The sequence below is a fragment of the Mustela putorius genome, unplaced genomic scaffold (genome assembly GCF_011764305.1).
Source record: "Mustela putorius furo isolate JIRA1106 unplaced genomic scaffold, ASM1176430v1.1 tig00000228_pilon_pilon_pilon, whole genome shotgun sequence".
NCBI lineage: Eukaryota > Metazoa > Chordata > Mammalia > Carnivora > Mustelidae > Mustela > Mustela putorius.
In genome coordinates, this window is record NW_025421322.1 from 25,720,613 (window position 1) to 25,740,690 (window position 20,078).

General features: G+C 44.3%; 1 protein-coding gene across 9 annotated transcripts; it reads left to right on the forward strand.

The window, feature by feature from the left end:
* Positions 1–6,787: 6,787 nt before the first annotated feature.
* Positions 6,788–16,855, forward strand: TRMT12 (tRNA methyltransferase 12 homolog). 9 transcript variants are annotated; one of them, XR_006606173.1, is made up of 3 exons: positions 6,788–8,285; positions 9,323–10,893; positions 16,198–16,855. XR_006606173.1 is itself a non-coding variant. In XM_004743526.3 (2 exons), the coding sequence occupies exon 1, from the start codon at positions 6,933–6,935 to the stop codon at positions 8,250–8,252; it is 1,320 nt and encodes a 439-aa protein (XP_004743583.1). In that variant the 5' UTR covers positions 6,788–6,932; the 3' UTR covers positions 8,253–8,285; positions 16,198–16,855. The 9 variants fall into 9 exon arrangements, 5 of the variants coding, with proteins under 5 accessions (XP_004743583.1, XP_044934049.1, XP_044934048.1 ...); XR_006606174.1 differs by having other exon boundaries at positions 10,867–10,893; XR_006606172.1 differs by lacking the exon at positions 16,198–16,855 and adding an exon at positions 11,317–11,559.
* Positions 16,856–20,078: the final 3,223 nt, after the last annotated feature.

The window sequence follows — 20,078 nt, forward strand, 5'->3', positions numbered from 1 at the left end:
TAGTAATACAAATATGCTCGTACAGCTTCTCTGAAAAGCCCCACTACTCACCTGCACCTCTCTAACCCTGAGAGCTCTAAACTATGCATTTGTGTATTTTACCTATAAATCCTGGAAAAGAGTTACAGTGCTAATATACTATGTACTTCATTATGTATATACAGATAGAGAGATTAAAGATACAGGACACAAAAAATGAATTGCAGGAAGGAAAAATTACAGTGGTAATATACTATGTACTTCATTATGTATATACAGACAGAGAAATTAAAGATACAGAACACAAAAAATGAATTGCAAGAAAAAATTTAATAAAAATTTAATATTAATATGCATGGGACCATCATGCATACTCATGGGGTATGTGGCATCATTTTGGAGACCTCCAAAAACTGGCATGTCAATTTTGCTGGTCAGTAGCATGGGGCAGGGGGTTAACATGGAGACTCAGGGGTCAGCTGGTCTGGATGTGAACCCTGGCTGCTCCACTTCCTAGACCGTGACAGTGGTCATATCCTTTCTTTAAAAACATGAATGATAATTGTAAAGATCTCACAGAGTTCTTGAAAAAGTTCCTTAATAGAAACCATTGAAATTAGTGCCTTGCACATGGTAAGCACTTTATAAATGTTACCTATTATTTTCCTAAGTGCCACTATAAAATAATTTTAAATCTGGGGCGCCTGGCTGGCTCAGTGTGTGGAGCGTGGGACGCTTGATCTCAAGAGTCGTGAGATCGAGCCCCACATGGGACTTGGAGCCTACTTTAAAAATACTCTCCTAAATATTTTTTTAAAAAACATTGTCCCTTAAAAGGTCTTAAAAACCCAGGTGGGAGGAAAAGGAAAGAGGAGAAGTCCAGAAGGACTTCCTGAAAAAATGATGCCTAGTTGAATTTGAATTTCAGAATTTGCCGAGCAAACGTGAAGGCAACTAGAGTCAGCTCAGTCCTTTCTTAGCTAAACTATGTTAGTAGAACTTCTTCATACAAGTTAGTCCTTGCTCTTATGCCCCCTTCCTGTCTTTCATCCAAACTCCTCTCCGGAGCCTCTTTGTTGTTTCCAGGGGCTTTTTCACTTACTACCTAGAGGAATGTCACTTAACTGCTGATGTTTGCACACTCTCTCTTCTGTCTCCTCGATTTAGCCCCATAATCAAAGAGTAAAGCCAGTCCACCCCCCAGATTCCCCAGCAGGCAGAGGTGGCTTTGGGACCCCTTTCTGTCCCAGAGGGGTTGGCAGAAGTCCAAGAGGCAGATGCTTCTTTCTCTTTGCTCTACACTTTGCCCTATTCTTCCTGCCTCCTCTTGCTCACAGAGCCTGGAATCGTGTCCATATTGAAGTCTCAAGGATAAAAGGGTCACACTAAGACTGAGAAGGAGCCTGATTTACTGGGAAGTTCCCTGAACCTCTACACAGGCTACAAAGCCCTGAATGGCTTTATAAGCCATTCAGGTCTTTGCTATATATATATATATAGAGAGAGAGAGAGAGAGATCTACTTCTCTACCCGCTGTTGCACTGCTGTTGGATGGCCATTTTATTACTTGCTGCCAAACACATTCATGGCTCTGGATTGGCCATGTCAGTAAGGGATGTCTAATAGAGAGGAATGGAGAAAGGTCCGTGGGGAACAGCAGGTCCCCTGAGGAGGCCTGGACATCCAAACCATTAGAAACCCAAGAACCTGGGGCGCCTGGGTGGTTCGCCGTGTTGGGCGTCTGGTTCTCGGTCTCCGCTCAGGTCGTGATCTCCCAGGTCCCAGGATCAAGCCCAGCAGCATGGGCATCTGGCTCCGCGCTCAGCGGGGATTCTGCTTGAGAATTCTGTCCCTCTGCCCTTCCCCCCACTCCCGCTCGCTCTCTTGCTCTCTTTTTAAAATAAATAAATAAACCTTTAAAATAAAAAAGAAAACAAAAGAAACCCAAGAACGTCACTCAGAAGCTGCAACTACTTTGGTACTGGTTGCTGCTGCCATCTAGTGGCAACAACTTGGAACGAAAACGCTCCCTTGGGCCATAAACTTTTTCCTCTAGATCTTTCTTCTTCCATCATTCATTCACTCACTCACCGATTCACTCACGTGTTCATTCTACAAATATCTTATGAGAATGTATTATATGTGGCAGGTCCTCACAAATGCAATACGGAAATACAGTAGTGGGAGGAAATCCAGCTCCTTATGCCCCTCGAAACTTACATTCTTGTGGGAAGATAGCCATTAATCAAATTTAAAAATGAAATGAATACGACTGGAAAGGGTTCTAAGAGAAGAACATGGTGCTAGGAGACTCACTGGTAGGGATTTTCCTTACTGGGGAGATGGATAGGAGGTCAGAGAAGGCTTTCCTGAGGATGTTCTGATTGGTTTCAGGAAGGGAATTATCTGGGCAGTGAGACTAGTCACGAAAATGACGGGCAGCAAAGGGAGGGAGTGTGCTGAGTGCACAGGAGCAGGAGAAGACAACGTGTCTAGATTAGCACTTAATACTAGGCATTCTAGGTTTGTTTTTTTTTTTTTAAGATTTATCTATTTTACAGAGAGAGAGAGATCGATCACAAGTAAGCAGAGAGGCGGACAGAGAGAGAGGAAGGGAAGCAGACTCCCCGCTGAGCAGAGAGCCTGATGCGGGGCTCAATCCCAGGACCCTGAGACCATGACCTGAGCTGAAGGCAGAGGCTTAACCCACTGAGCCACCCAGGCGCCCCAGCGTTCTAGTTTTTGTATTAAGACTGCGGTTGTTAATTATAATGGCCATAAAATTATTCTACCTGATAATAAGCTAAAAATATATAGACTAACAGAAAGCTACAGAACAATCCACACCAACAGCAGAACACACATGCTTCTCCAGGGCACATGGAATATTCTCCAGGATAGACCATATGCTAGGTTATAAAATAAAGCCTCGATAAACCTAAAAGGATTGAAAGTGTATGTAGTATGTTCTCCGGCCACAATGCAACGAAATTACTAATGGATTAAAGTGAGAGTTTTTTAGATAAAAATTTTATTAAATCTTGTTGTTTTTCAGTTTTTATAACTTAAATATTACAAAGTCTCAAGCTCTGAGAATTTTAATATGAATTATTCAAGGCCCATGTACAATAATGGAACATTCAATTATGGCATAATATACTTTGTAATATGACAATGTAGCTTTTTATATAATAAAAAAAACTTATGAAAAAATTCTTCACCATTTTGGTTTTTACTTCAAATACTCTGACATAAAATAATAAAGAGAGTCAAATAACACTATGTTACTATGTGAAGTAAACAGAGGTGGGCAATCCACTGAGGAAACTAAATGACCCGGTCTAGGGCACTGTCACTGGTGCAGAGAGAAGGGGGTTCTCTGGGGAAATACGCAGCAGGTAAAGTCCATTCAAAATGGAGGTGGTTCTTTTATCAGCATTGAGGGCAAGGGAGGGACATAAGTAAAAGAAAAGTCCCAGGTTTGTGACATGAGCAACTAGGAGACTGGCAGGGACATTTCATGAGATACAGAGGAGTGGGAAGAACACGAGCTGAGTTCAGTTTTGGAAGTGTTGAGTGTGACCTGTCTGGGAAACATCAAATGTAGCGGGGATCAGGAGTGGTGAAGGAGGTAGACAGGGACGCCCACAAGAAGAAGCATTCAGTGAGGTAAGAGGAAAAGCCACAGAATGTGTTCTTCAAAGTGCAAGAGATGGATGGTTTAATTTCTCCTCCCTGCTCACGAAGCACTTGGAATGGCAACCCCACTCACATTTCACTCTAGGCATCAGAAGTATTCACAAGCACATCTACAACTCAGAATAGAGTGCCTTGAAGGGAAGTTAACAAATGAAGAGGCAGCTAGGGGAAGGGAACAGCATTTCAGGTGCAGCAAGCGGAGGGAAGAACAGAAGGAAGGGATGACTAGGAAACTGAAAGCAGTGATTCCTCTTTATTTCTAGGCTCCAAGATCTCTCAAGCCATGGAGGCAAGCCCTCGTGTTTACAGCCAGCCCAACACCGTTCAGAACATCCTTCCTACGTGAAAGCTGCTGGCGGGTAAAGCACTGAATGCCGCCTCTCACAAGAGAGGAGAGTGAATGGATCCTTGGTTTGGCATCTCATCAAGAAGTGGTGCTAACAGACTCATCTCCAGTTGGGGGCTCTTGACTAAAATTCATATGGAATTAAATAATTCTGGCCACTTCAGGAGAGGCGGTTGCCCACCCTCCCCTTTCCTTTGCAGTTAAGTTCCCTGACCTACCTCTCCTTTACTAAGCAATCATCCTCTTCTGTGTTGGAACTCATGGGTCATCTACAAGCTTCTTTATTATTGTTGTTGTTGTTTGTTTGAGATCATGACCAGAGCCCAAGTCAGAGGCTTAACGCCTGAGACACACAAGCACCCCAAAACTAGCAAACAGTATTGAGTAGACCTAACAGTGGAGGGAATGGTGATGAATTGAATGAGGGCCCCACCAGAAGACGACCTTCAGACAAATCCCCAGCCATTCCATCATCAGAGGGAAGGGCATTTCAGACAAAGGGAATGGCGAGTACAAAGGCAAAAGTGTGAGAAAAGGCTTGGCCTATTTTTCATCTTGGGCTGAGTTTTCTAGGATCCAGATCATGCATAGTCTGGTGGGCCAGGAGCTTACTCTTTGAACAACGGGTAGGCAGGAACTCTTTCAGTAGGGAGAGATAGGATCGAAATGTTTTAAAAATTCTCATCCTAGTTGGTATGTAGAAAAATTTTAAAAAAAAGGAAGGTAAGAATCTTAAAGGAGAAACCAGTGAGAAGGCAGCTGTAGTAAACTATGTCCCGGAAGGTGGCTAGGGATATCAAAAGAGGTAGGCTAATTTGGTATATACTTTGGATTATAAAAGTATATGGAGCATATAGAGTATGTAAACACCTGACAGTTAATCATCAAATACCTAGAGGAAGTTGAGGAAAAGGTGGGAGGCGGGAGGTGATTAGAGATAGTTTCCAAACTGTGTGCTTGAGTAAATGAGTGGATGCTGCATAACATGGTACTATTAAATACACAGGATCAGTGGTGGAAAGAAATCTTTTACAATTATTAAATATGAGTCACCTATCAGACACCAAGTTGAGATATTAAAGACACAAATGGTATTGGAGTTGGGAGTGGGAGATATGGAGTAGTGGGAAATACGAACTTGAAAATATCAGTAGAAGTAAAGAATCCAGAGAGGTTATTAAAGATGGAAAGTGGCAGTGTGTTTCTATACTGATGGAAATAATCCGGGAAAAAGAGAAAAGAGAAATTGAACGTGCCTGCCATAGACAGGCATGTCTATGTCTATTTCAGTTTTTACTGAAAAACTGAAGTCCTAAGAGAACACTGGGAGACAGTATAGAACATACCTTAGAATTATTCCAACTAAGGTGTGCGTAAGCTGGAAAATTTATTCACCAACTTCCATCAGTTGCTGGTTGAGGAGTGCTCTCAAGAGGTGGGGGATGGGTGGGCAGTAATTCCACAGCATTTCTGGCCTTCCCTGGATGTATGCTAAGCCAATTCTGGTGAGCAGAGAAAGCCATCAGGCAGACTCCTAAGTGCTTTCAGTTAGAAGCCATTGGATTGGCATATACAGGAATGGTGAATCTCAAAACTATATGGGAGGGCACCTGGGTGGCTCAGTGGATTAGGCCTTTGCCTTTGGCTCAGGTCATGATCTCAGGGTCCTAGGATCGAGCCCCACATCGGGCTCTCCGCTTAGCCGGGAGCCTGCTTTCCCCTTTCTTTCTCTCTGACTACTTGTGATTTTTCTCTGTCAAATAAATAAATAAAATAAAATGAAATTAAAAAGCTATATGGAACACCAAAAGGGTCTTCTACCCATCCCACTTGATATTTTCTCCATGGAATCTCAATTTTAAACATAAAGACAAAACTGACAACGACAACAACAACTCTGATCGACTGAATAGATGTCAAGAAATAAGAAACTGTTTTTGCTATAACCTTGTGCCTCCCATAGAGACCCGAATTGGGAAACTTAATGAATGTTAACCTTTCTGGGTTTCAATATCCTGCTGTGCAGAATGGTGAGAATTAAGTAGAAGGAAGAGGACTTCTTTCCAACTCTTATTTTCCATTATTTTAATTTAGGTGTAGGGGAATTCTTTGTCCTCATTATCATATCAAAGTATGTCAACAGGTATTAAATACTTACTATCTAACCACTTCAACTTAGCACGTTATAACTCTAGGGGATCTACTCTCTGCTAGTCACTGTTCAGAGTGTTTTATATATAATATCTCTGATCATGGCAGTCATCTGAGAAAGTTAGTGTAAGTCTCATTTTACAGGTGACGATTCTGGTTCTGAGAGGTGATACGATTTGCTCGGATCCTTCTGACTTCCAAACATGTGTGGGTTTTTTGTGTTTGTTTGGTTGGTTGGTTTTTCATACTGCAGGACAGTGAGACGTGACGACTATCTCAACAGGAAAAGGGGAATGAGGGACTCAGACGCTGTGGCCGCTGTCACTGATCTGAGAGCCGCCTGAGACTATGGGAGGCCTTTCTCCAAATTCAGCCCATCCTCCCAAGCGCACTTCTCTCTTTGGATCCGTGGAGCAGAACTGAAGAGATGCACGAGGGGTCTGGAGCATACCGACTAACTGGACGTCTTTAAGCCCACGGAACTCCCTGTTATTGTTAATCTTCTGTTGGCCGGCAGCAAGGGCAGAGTCCACCACAACAAAGATGGCGGCAGCGGCTTCACACGGCAACGGCGACGCTACCCGTCACCGAGAGCCTCAGTATTTAGTTCCGGCCTGCCCATTTGACGTCACTTCCGACACCGGTTCCGCGGCGTCTGCGCCGCGGGTCCTGTAGCCGCGGTGGGTATGCTGAGCCGGGTGAGTGGAGTCTCCGGGAGTCTCGCGGAGGGGATCCGAGAGGATGTGGGGGCAGCAACATGGAAAGGGAAGGTGGGAAGCCTGCGGCTGTTGTCGCGGTTGTGACTGAGCCTCGGTTTACCCAGCGATACAGGGAGTATCTCGAGAAGCAGAAACTCCTGGACAGACGGCACCGTGTAGAGAAGATGCCGGATGGCACGGTGGCGCTGCCGGTGCGGGGAGAGACTCTCCCGGAGCAGCACCTGCACGAGCTGAGGGATCGTGTGGCTCCCGGCAGCACCTGTACAGTGACGCAGCTCCTGCATCCTGTCCCCTCAAAGGCGGCCCAGGGTTGCTCACCTGCCCAAAGGCTGTGTCTTGAAGTGAGTCGCTGGGTAGAGGGCCGGGGAGTGACGTGGTCAGCTGAGTTGGAGGCTGATTTGCCCCGATCTTGGCAACGACATGGCGACCTCTTGTTGCTGAGCGAGGACTGTTTCCAAGCCAAGCGATGGAAACATCTGGAACCAGAACTCTGGGAGACTGTTGCGTCGGCACTTGGCGTCCGTCGTGTGGCCAAACGAGGGCGGGTATCCCCAGATGGCGCTCGAACGCCAGCAGTGACTCTGCTGTTGGGCGACCATGGCTGGGTAGAGCATGTGGATAATGGGATCCGGTATAAGTTTGACGTGACCCGGTGCATGTTCTCCTTCGGAAACATCACTGAGAAGCTTCGAGTGGCATCGCTGCCCTGTGCTGGAGAAGTGCTGGTGGATCTCTATGCAGGGATTGGTTATTTTACATTGCCCTTCCTCGTCCATGCTGGCGCTGCGTTCGTCCATGCCTGCGAGTGGAACCCCCACGCTGTAGCTGCGCTGAGAAAGAACCTTGATATCAATGGAGTGGCAGATCGGTGCAAAATACACTTTGGGGATAACAGAAAACTGAAGCTCTCAAACATTGCAGACCGGGTGAACCTGGGGCTGATTCCCAGTTCTGAAGAAGGCTGGCCCATTGCCTGCCAAGTGCTGCGGCACGATGCTGGGGGCATTTTGCATATCCACCAAAATGTGGAATCTTACCCAGGCAAGAACCACCAGCCTCCGGGAAGCAGTGAAATGGAGAAGGAACATTGGCCTTATCCTCAGCAAATGATCACCAACCATTGTACAAATGGAGCAACCAGGGATTCTAGGGGGAAAAGGCTATCAGCAGCCACCAAACCAGAATGGCAGAGGTGGGCCGAATCTGCAGAAACTCGTCTTGCCACCCTTCTTCAGCAGGTGCACGGGACACCATGGAAGACACAAATCCTGCACATCCAGCCAGTGAAATCCTATGCTCCCCACGTGGATCACATAGTGTTGGATTTGGAATGCCGCCCCTGTCCTCTAGTTGGCTAGAGAAGGTGGATCCTGAGACACAAGGATCTACATGTGAGTGACCCTTAATACATAAGGTTAGGCGGGGTTCTCACCTCTCTTTTCTCCTGGCAGCCTATTTTAATATTTTGTGTCCCTGAAAGCAGGCTCTAGATCAGTACAAGTCATCTTGTTTGTCTTCCATTATCACAATGAGAATGAACTGCATATCGGGGAGAAGCAGTATGGCTCCCTGAAATGAGGTCTGTACAGTGAATTCTGACCTCAGTCCTGTCTTACCTTGGTATGTGGTACCAGTATTCTTTTGGCCTTGGATTTCCTCACTTGCAAAATGAAGGTGTTTTACAGGCTATTGTCTAATAAGCAGTTGTACACAGGGCATTGGTTATTTTAGAGTGAAAGACATAGTGCTGTTTCCAAAATCACTCCAGCTACAGTGTGGAACACTGACCCGAGTGGGGCCAGGCTAGAAGCAGGGAGACCTTGGAGGAGGCTTCTGTGGGTGTCCAGGGAGGATATGGTGGTAGCTTGGACTAGGATGCTGGCAGTGGGAAGTGGATGTATTTGAGATACGAAATCGATGGGACTAAGCAGTACAGCCCAAATCAAAGCACTCAAATGGTGCAGCTTTGTTATGAAGGCTGACGAGATTAGGGAAGGAAGAGGTTAAGAATTACTCTATTTTATCGCCTTCATTCCCTTTAGCATTTCTAAATGAGTGTTGGGGAAGACGTCTTATACATTAGGTTTGTTGTAGAAAAGAGGCTAAAAATGACTGCTTTAAATTATGGGGAAACTAGATTTCCAGCCTTAAGTTTATGCAATAAGCTAGTTTTGTTGTGTTTTGTTTTTTTAAGAGATTTTGAGAGAGCACGTGAGCATGAGAGGTAGGGGGTGGGAAGGGGAGAGGGAGAAGGGGAAGCAGAGAGAGAAGCTGACTCCCTTCTGAGCAGGGAGCCCAATGCTGGGCTCCATCCCAGAACCCTGAGATCATGACCCAAGCCAAAATCAGGTGCTTGACTGACTGAGCCACTCAGGTATCCCTAAGCTACCTATTTTAAAAGTTTAAATTAAAATATTACATTTAACAGGGCTCAAGCTCCCTTTTCATATTTTTTCTCTGGTGGACGTCAGGGCCAACATAAGGAGCTATATGCAACGTAAGATCTTCTGCAGAGTTTCTCACGCCTCACCTTATTTTATGGCTGTCTGCCAGCACCACTGTTTACCACTGGAACGACTAATTGCAGAGAACCACTGTTTACCTTTGGGATGACTAATTTTGAGAAGCACTTCAGAGCTTTGTTTTGGTGCACTTTGAAGCCATCTGGGCTTGTTTTTTTGATGAAGGAAACATAGGAAAGTGGCTTTATCGGGATTACAATTGTATGTCACATTTGGCTGGCTGGGGTTGGGCTGGAGCTGCTTGCCCTTTGCTTTTAATAGCATCAGGAACGACAGGATCGGTGAACCTGTTGTGTATGTGAACTGTGGATGCATTAGATACAGCCCAGTCTCTGAGGAGCTCACAGCCTAGCAGCAGAAATAACACAAAAACTGAGAGACTTGGAATACATTAAGTACCATGTGAGTAATAGCATGACATAGAAGTGCGGAGGTGGAGAAGGAAAGTTCTGAGAATGGGGAAGTCTTCAGAGAGGTCGTGTCCGAACTCACTCTTAAAAACTGGGTAATATCTTGGGACGTGGAGTCAGGGTGATGCTAGTGGAAGGAGAAAAAAAAATGCAAGTGCAAAAAGCTTGCTCAGAAAATGTTTGGACATCGTCATTAGATCAATTTGGAAGAGAAGAAACAGTGAGAGATATGTTGAAGGCGGGGGTTGTTGTAAGGATTAAAAAGAATAGTGTCTAGTACATAGTACACCCCCAGGAAATGTTAGCTATCATGTGATCCCACCACAGAAGGGGGCCTGATTGTTCCATCCCCACCCCACAGTGCATCCTGCCTGTTTGCCTTAATCATCTCCTCTTCTACATATGGGGTTTCTTCTCACATGTGTGCCTGTAGCTTTTGAGCCTCAGACTAGAAATGCGATGCTGGGACTTGAGCCAAATATGGGGAGGAAGGAAGGCAGGGGAGAAGCAATGAGGAAGGTGAGTCAGGGAGCCACATGTCCAGGGGCTGAGGAGTCACCTGTCTGCCGCAAGCTATGGATAGGCTGCTGAAGTCAGACACATTGGAATGAATGCATTCACCCTGCGATAGACACATCAGGCCTTGAGGGTTTAGGGATATCAGAAGGTTGACGTGGGTTCTGTGTTCATGGAATTGAGGTTCAACTCATACACCTCCTGACTTCTATCCCTTGTCCATGACCTTAGGCAGCCTCTCAAGATTCAGTTTCTCCATCTGTACATACGGGTGAACAACTTACATCTCCTGAAGGATACTCGTTAGCTTTCAGTGAGTTAACATACATAGACTCTCACCACCATGACTGGCACATAGGGGATACCTCATGCATTCAAGAGTCTGCATAGAGGGTAAACTACCATTTCCCAGTTTGGGTGTGAGGAACTGCTGTACATTTGCTTTAGTAGTTGAAGTAGAATGTCCTTATTTTGAAAAGCTACTCATTGATTAATTGGCATGTACTGTGTTCTTTCTCTGTTAGGCACTGTGATGAGGGCCAGAGACAGTGGTGAGTAAAGCCGAGTCCTGAGGGGTGCCTGGCTGGCTCAGTAGATAGGCTACACAACTCTTGATCTTAGGGTTATAAGTTCAAGTCCCATGTTGGGTGTGAAGAGGACTTAAACATAAAAATCTTAAAAAACAAAACAAAGCACCAAGCTGAGTCCTGCCCACACTAGGATCACTTCTGGTGACGTGGACACAATGGTACTAAGTGCTGAGACAAATGGGTGTTTACAGGCAACACCCAGGGGAGGCAGCCGTCCATGTCTGGGGAAATGGGTTGGGGGCAGTGGAGAGTGTGCCTGGGAAGATGGGGGCAGGGATGCTTCAACCAAGAGTTAAAGAATGGGCCAGACTTACGTGTGGATGGAAGACAACAAGGGTCCCTGAAGCCTTGCCTCCACCTTGCGTATGTCCATTTGCACTACAGTTTTCTCCGAGCACTTGCTGCATTGGCCGGCTCAGGAAGAGGCAGCTCATGGAACCAAGGAAAAAAGACTGAAAGGATCAGGAAGCTCATGGAGTGTTTGTCACCTCAGTCCAGGAATGTGTCCAGGCGCTGAAGGCTTCCGTTGTGAGCATCAGGATTAGTTGCCGGGTAACGCACTCACTTGATGGAGAGGCTGTGATTAAAAACCAGTAATGATAATTCTATTAAACTCCTCAACCGTGAGTTGCTTGGTTCATTAACTTCATAATTTTAGTAAATTATATGCATATGTTGATCTAGGAATATAACATACGCATTTTAAAAAGGAAATTTAAAATGATGACAAACTAATAAATAGCATTTTTAATTCACTTTTCTCCCACATGACAAGCACCTGTGAGGAGAAACCTTATATATGTTACTCTGAACAGCCTCAGGGTGCAGCCAGTTCTCACTGGGCAAGTGTAAAACCGGTCATTTTCTTGGCCTCTGGTAGTTTCCTCTAGTGTGTGTTGTGTGTACTGGTCATTACTTGGCTGCTGCTTTAGGAGAATGGTCAGCAGATGTCCGGAGTTGTCTGTAGCTCTCTCCACTTTGGCGTTCCACTCTTGGGACTCATTCCTGGGCTCCTGGGACTGGTCATTCCACACCTCTGGGAGTCTGCTGGGCTCCCGCTGGCTTCCCCAGCAAGCCACAGCCCAGAAATTTTCTCCAGGCAGTAAGATGGAGCAAGTCAGTGTTCGCCTTGTGGGTTCGCATCTCCCATGGGTGGTTGTCTGTTGCCTGTGTCCAGTGCCTCGAGGGGGCTTGTTCATGGGTTTTATGTAGTTTTTTTTTTTTTTAACTATTTAGACATTTATAATAATTAATGTATAAATTTACTAGCCATTGAAGAAATTCACTCTAGCAATAATAAATACATACAAGTACTTAAGCTGACATGAAATTTCAACATATAAAGACATAAGAATTTCTTAGCACTGCTGTGCTGAGTATCCCTACCTATATTATAAACTGAATATAAAAATATTAACAGTAAATACAATGGCATCTTTCTGACTCGATGTGATAATACCTGGCAGGTTACTTGATGAACAACCACATAATTTCAGAAAGGCCACAAGCTGTCAGAATAGCTATTTGTCTCCCTGGATTTTTAAAGGTCAAGGTTGAATCAAAGGCAAATAGAAAATAATGAATATGAAGTTAAAACTGTATTTTGGTACATACCCTAGTTGCACCACACACACACACTACATACACACCACACATGCATAACCACACACACACCACACGTATCATATTGTCTCCTAGATTGAACGCCCATGCAGTAAAGCTGCACGTACACCATTAGGTAGGTAGATACAGATGGACAGACTGTCCTAGTTTCTCTTTTAGTAGTTGAATTTTACTTTTTTAAATCAAAGCTATACGTATGCATAGTTTCATAATTCCAATAAAGGTAACACAACTTTATGAATAAGACTACATTTCCACAATACCACAGTGAAGCAGCTACAGCCTCATTTTGGGGTCTACTTTCAACAGTTTCAGCCGGACCATGTGTCAAAGTGAATTCAGGATCTAGCCAACATGTACCATCAGGAGCCATGAGGGTATGTATGGACCTGGGTCCCGAGAGCTGGCCAAGATGCAGTTCGCATTCGTGTAGGACTCCACTCTCCCATCATATTATGGTCTGAGGAGATCTAGACCATCAGAACATCCCACAGAGTATCACGCTAACCTACTGTATCTGTTGCATCATACTAATTAGGTCGGATAAAAAACTAGTATTGCACTCCAAAGATGGAAAATAATCACTAATAAACAGCAACCTGTTACAATAGTGACGTTTTTAGGGCTGCTGGTCTGCTTGAATGCTAAGATAGCTCCTTTGCAGTAAAGAAGAAGTTTTTGCATCTCTCCCAGTCATCAGTACTCCTCTACCAAGGAGGCAGACCAACCTCTCTCTGCTTCTCTGTGGGAATTCAGAACTTGGGAATGCTGCTCTGACTCAGAGACTAGGTGACTTAGAAGGCTGCCAGTTTTCAGTGGGATCCACGGCACATAAAGGCTCTAAATCAGGTACAAGCTGCAGCATAATTAGCTTTATTTCATGGGTCATTCAATCCAGGGGATTGTGTGGTATGAGTATCTGTGAGCCATGGGAGTTAATGGCGAGCCCCAATGGGAAAATCACAAGGTAGTCCTACGTAGACATCTGTAGCAAGGCCAGGCAATAAGCAGTGGAGAACCGTGTATCATCCAGAAACGGCTCTTGCATGCCAGTAGGCGTTGGTAGAGTCTGAGCATCTCTTGGGACATCAGGTAACCCTGTTGCCAGTGTTGCCCATCACAAACTAAGTTTCACCAGACCCTTCAAGTCAGTCCATCATAAGATGGAAGCGTCGCATCTGGGATGGATGACAAGGCCAGAGGAAATGAACAGGTGCACAGGCAGGGGGCCCAGACTCCTGTCATATTTATAACTCTTGCATCAGTGCCCTTCCCTCCGCTCACAGTCTTGGCCACTTGAGAGGCTCTTCAGGCTTGCTGATGAAGGACAGAAATGCGCAGCTAAATTCACTGATTGGTTTTCTTGGAATATGGGTGCGAACAAGAAACAGACTGCTGCCACCTGACAGACCTCCTCAGAAGTGAGGGGAATCCTCCCAAAAGGCAAAATTGGCAGTGTTTCTGGTTGTCCACTTTGTATAGAAAGAGAAGTGGCCTGAAGTAAGAATTACCTTTATGACAAATGTCAGATATAGGTTGATGAGTTGATCAGGGACCTGGAGTGGGAAAGATTAGATCAGGGACAAGGAAGCTGGGAGAAGAGGTAGCCGTCAAGTCTCCAGGATTGGATACATGAGTAAAGGTCTTTGTATTGCAGGGCCTACCGGAGACCTGAATCACGCAAGAGGAACTAAACAAGTAAAAAGACTTCACCAGTTAATTTTAGCAGTTGTAGTCATGAGCTGCCCCAATAGCATAATGGCTCATGAATAAGGTCGGTTGAAGGATGTAGGTTGGCAAGATGCTAGCAGCATGGCCTCTACTCACCAAGGAGCCACCCCCTAGCATTCGGCACTGAGCCCTTGAAACAACACCCTCTCTCAAGTAGCAAGTGGATTACACTGGACTTCTGTCTTCTGTCGCAGAAGGGCAGTGATTCACCTTGACTAGAATCTTCCCATCTGCATGTGTGAGTTCCTGCCCACAGGGTGTTGGCCGGCGTCGCTATCCAAGGGTTTACAAGTGTTTGATCCATCAGTATGCATCCTACGGAATATTGCCTCCGACCTAGGGATCTGATTTACGGCGAAGGTGTTTCAGTGGGCACATGGCCATGTGATTCACCAGTCCTATCCCATCCCAAAAAATGCTGGCCTGGTGGAGTGGTGGGAAAACTTTTTTTTTAAGAATTTTTATTTATTTATTTGACAAAGAGAGCACAAGCAGGCAGAGTAGCAGGGAGAGGGAGAGGGACAAGCAGGTTCCTCGCTGAGCAAGGATCCTGATGTGGGACTCGATCCCAGGACCCTGGGAACATGACCTGAGCTGAAAGACAAGTCGCTTACCCAACTGAGCCACTCAGGTGTGCCTGGAAAAACCTTTTGAAAAAAAAAAACCCAAACCAAGGCTTGGAGATAATGCCTAGTGAATGAGGTGCCATCCGCCAGGATGCAGTATACATTCTAAACCCATATTACACAGTGCCATGTCCCGTATAGACAGAAAATGCACAGCTAGGAATGAAAGGGTAGAAATGGAATTCCTACTGTGGTGGGCTAAATGATGCCCCCCAAATATGTCCATGTCCTGTAAGTATGTTATGGTGAAAGGGACTTCGCAGATGTGATTAAAAATCTCAAAATGGGAGGAGGGTATCCTGGGTTATCCAGGTTGGCCCCTAAAATCTCAGAGGTGCTTGGAAGAGGGAGGCAGTATGAGGAGGAGGAGCTGTGATGACTGAGGCAGGACGCAGCAATGTAAGGAAGGGGCCACAAGCCAAGGAATGCAGGCAGCTTCTGGAAACTGAAAAAGGCAGGGAAATGGATTCTCCCCCAGAACGCTTCAGGAGGAACAGAATTGTGGACACCTTGATTCTAGACTTCTGACCTCCATAACTGTAAGAGAATAAATTGAAATTGAAATCTTCACAGTACTGAATCTTCCATCTCGAAGCTTTTATTCTACTCGGTTGGGCGCAGCTCTGAAATGAGAAGTGACTATTAGGAGCCTAGACTACAGGATCCCATCGAGGGGGAAGGGTCCTGCCTTTCCCGTCCGTCAGTGGGCTACTATATCCGTCTTCTTTGGGCTCCCTGCCTCGCCAGATGTTTTTAACTTAGTGTTACTTGTATGCTGCCTCTCAGTATCTTGGCCCTCGGATTATTCTTGACCATCGCTTTACATAATTAACATATTTGAACCTATAACCTATTTACATTCTAACATAAATTACGTACTATGAATGTGATGATCACATATAACAATCCAAAATAACAAACAATATCTTAACAGTAGTCCTGAGCCATACACTCCAGAACCATTGCAGAATGTTGTGTGTCGTGTTGTAAGGGTTCCCGTGAGGATATTCTCAAATCTGTTCACCATACTAAGTACCCTTACATACTATATGTCATACTAAGTACTTAAAATATATTGTTTTAATTGGTGTAACCAGCATGAAAAATTACTTACAGAGGGTCAGATAGGCTTTGGAATCAAAAAATACCAGTTAGAATCCTGGCTCTGCCGCTGTTATTTTCTGTTTCTTTCCACAGGTTTGTTGAGATTAAACTCAACATGCTTGCATGCTATGTCTTTCATGTTTTATCTGGCAATATTAACCATCTTTTTTCTTTTTCCCAGGGGAGGATACTGATGACTAGAGAGTTAAGTACTCTGTCTAGAGACAGAGCACTAGCAAGAGGCAGAAGTGGGCAAGTATACGGCCAAGCACATAGTGCTCAGTGTCTGTTACATGAATGAATGAACCAAAGTCGTCGGTGTATACTCAATATTGATTCCAAATGCCACTACATTTTCTTGTTTCCATAACTGAACAACAGACTCTTCCTGTTCCTTCGGCATTAACAAAACCAGAAGACTTGACTAGTTGCTGAATTTTGATGGATACATCTGAAATTTAATGAAATAAGGAAAACTATAAAATAATTTCAGGCCAGAAATTACTTTTTTTAAGTAATTCCCAAGGTCTGCTAAATATGTTATGGAACATATTTATCCCTTTCTGGGCTATCAGTTCCTACCCTTCCTACCAGCGTCCCTGTCTTCCATTTGAAGTGAATATGTAACACGTTGGTGGGTGAGGGGGTGGGTGGTTCTAAGTACCTGTCTTCTGCTGCTTTCTGCCAGTAAGGGAGCTGTGTGTGCCCGCCCTCTGGTACAGCTAGGGGAAGATACATGGTCCAAGAAGCTCAACCAATTGCTTATCACTCTTGAAACTTGCAATCTTGAAAAATAATGAAAATAACCCTCTAATAAATTCCTTTTTTGCTCAAGACAACCCAGAATCAGTTGTGGCTCTCTGGAACAAAGACTTGGCAAATGCAAAGATCAACAGAAAATTCAAATGAGTTTTTACACATCCTACTTCCAAAGCCTTTTTAGAACAACTAAAAGGCATTCAGCCATTAAAACCAAATGAACAGATTGTTATTTTTACACACAGGTAATTTATGTATATGGAGTAAGCCTACATGATACACACACACCCTCCACACTGTTTTATGTGGATTCAATATAAATACACACCTGAGTTGTGCATCTTGAAGTTCAAGTCAGTGTAGAAACCAAGCAAAGATAAAATTCACTGAATTGCAGCTATTTCTATGAAAGCAGATTTAACTTCTTTTTTTTCTTTTTTTTTTTTTTTTTTTTTTTCCCATGTGGTGGGTGCTAAAGAGGGATTTTGCTTTTTAGGAACTTAGCTTCTGTTCAGAAGATGACTAACACAGACATTTCCTGATACAGAACTGAGAAAACCTCTTGCAAAGCCAAGCAAACATAGCTAGTTTGTAAAAAACTATTCCTCTGAGATTTTCCCCATTGTTCCTCTGTTCCCATCATAGCATCTATTAAGTGGTATCGTCGTCATCAATTTTTTGGTAGTACAGGATATTTTTTGGCAGTATAGGAAGGGCATCCCTTCATCTTTACTTGCAGATGATTATTTCTCCTGACTTAACTGGACCCATAAAATGTAAGCAGGGACGCCTGGGTGGCTCAGTCAGTTAAGTGTCCGATTCTTGATTTTGGGTCTGGGTGATGGGATCTCAGGGTCGTGGGATCGAGCCCTGTGTCAGGCCTGTTTAAGATTCTCTTTCTCCCATTGCTTCTCGGCCTTTTGGCTAAGATCAAGTGAAGATTCTCTTTCTCCCTCTCCCTCTTTCTCTCTCACTTAAAAACAAAACAAAAAACACCACGTAAGTGGGCAACTGGAGAAGCTCAGACATGATGAAACTGAACTTAAAACATAGACTTAAGAGATGCCAGATGTAAAGCAGAAGAGTGGATCCCTGGTATAGGTAAAATCTTCTGAAAGCTTATGTTTTATGTTTAAAATTCCTAAGCTTTCTAAAAAAAACTCAGTAATATACACTTAGTTCTAAGGTAGTATTTTAAAGTACTTTGCCAGGATCTTATTAAAGTGTCATTTTATAGATAGGGAAAGTCAGATGGAGAATTTGAAGTCATGTAGGATAAGAATGGCCATACCACCACTCCTGAGAGCTCTGGGCCCAAATGGGATTTAGTTTGAATTAGAAATTCTTACACTAATGGTTGGTTAAGCATTTGTCTTCGGTTTGGGTTGTGGTCCGAGGGTCCTGAAATCGAGCCCCACCTCAAGGTCTCTGCTCAGCAGGGGTCTTCTCCCTCTCCCTCTGCCCCACACCACCCCCACACTGGCTCATACTTTCTCTCTCCCAAATAAATAAAATCTTAAAAAAAATTCTATACTAATAAAATTTGTGAATCAAATTAAGATGACAAACCATTAAAAAAATAAGGGCTGAGGACTGTTAAAAGATTTTTATTGACTCTTTACTATGTTTAACTTTTTGAATAAAAATTGGAGAAAAAACCCATGAATTATTTTATCCTTCATTTTGCATTACCATAATGTAATGGTACTCGCCTGCCTTCTCTACCACAATCCTGTTTTAACATTAATCCTTGTAGACTCTTTTCTCTGTAACAGCTTCTCTCTTTTTGTTTTAAAATTGCAATCAAGGCAGAATAACAGGTGAATTGAGAAGCTAATCTGTCTCTGAGGTGTCCTATAGAAACCTTAATAGTCCTCCCATCTTAACAAGTTTGCTTTCCTTTGGGCATTTAGTCAGAACCCCAAGTTTATTCCCCAGATGTGCAATTTGGGAAAATTAACCTGGCAGAGGCAAGCAGACTAGATAAGAAAAGTGGTCATAATCATTATAATGAGGATATTGTCGTTAATTAGGCAAACTGCAGTAGATCTTGGGTTAGGATAGTGGCAGTGATAATAGGAGACAAGTACAAGAGACTGTGAGGAAAGAATGGATCCAATGTGGCAGCAAACTGGCTGTGGGTGAGAAGAGGAAGGAATCAAAGATGCCTGAAGTTCTAAGCTTGAGATAGTCCTGCGTTCTCATCCCAAGTCTGACTCTTACTAGCCAAAACTACTTCAACAGTTTACTACTTAAACACATGCTTGGTGATTTTGATAACCCATCTAAGCCCCAGTTTCCTCCTCTCTAAAACAGAGATAGTAATACCTACCCAAAGAAGGCTGATAGCAAAGACAAGTAAAGTATGGTGCCTAGTACAAAGTAAGCACTAGGTAGATGCCAGTCATTATTAGTGGGGAATGACAGCAAAAGGTTAAAAACGGGAGACAGGAGTAAGGAAGTTTTATGATCCTCCGCTCTGGAGGGTTTTTAATTAATAGAGGATAGTCACTCCTATAGATCAATCCCTGATACGAATGGAGCGCAGAACGCAGTTTGGGCTAGGAGGCCAAATGAGTGAGGTTTTCTTCCTGTTTTCTCTCTTTCAAGACGGCTGGGTTAGTAAAGAAAAAAAAAAAAAATCTTGTAGAGATTTGTAAGGAAGTGACCAAAGAAAAAGGGGTTTAGGCTTTCAGGGGTGGCAAACTTGTGGTAAGGTAAACGTATGGGGGAAGCTAATGGAAAATAAGGCTTCCTTTAGTGAGGTTTGTGGGTAATTGAGAGTCTAAGAGTTGCCTTGGTAAGGGAGAGGGAGACACCTTTACAAGTGGAAGTTTATACGCTGCTCTTTAGACAAATGGTGGCAGTGAGGAGGGCGGGCAGGGATCTTAAAAAGTTGTTTAAGCTTCTACTGCTGTTTCTCAACTATCTTCTGCTCAAAATAATCCTTATGTCAAAGTGGCATATTTGGGGGTGGCATATTCTGATCCCCTACAAAAATTTGATTATGGCTTCTTCCCGGGGGAGGAAAGACGACTTGCTGGATGCTCTTACTCAAAGATCAGAAACAAAGAGGCCTGGGTTCTGGCCCTTAACACTGGCAAAATGCGGCCGACGAGTGCCCTCGGTTCTGTCCAATCGGGTAGAAGGTAGGAAAGGTGATGGCGAAGAGATGAGAGGGATGATTTCCTGGGCAGCGGCCACCACACCTAGCCCAGTGCCACGTCGCGCGGCCGCGGCAGAAAGCGCGCTCAGCAACGCTGCAGCGGGGCCCCAGGCGGCCTCGCAGCTATTTCCCCGGGA

Bases quoted from the DNA above. Each gene is read 5' to 3' on its own strand.
- TRMT12 (XM_004743526.3), top strand. From the start codon at position 6,933: ATGGAAAGGGAAGGTGGGAAGCCTGCGGCTGTTGTCGCGGTTGTGACT.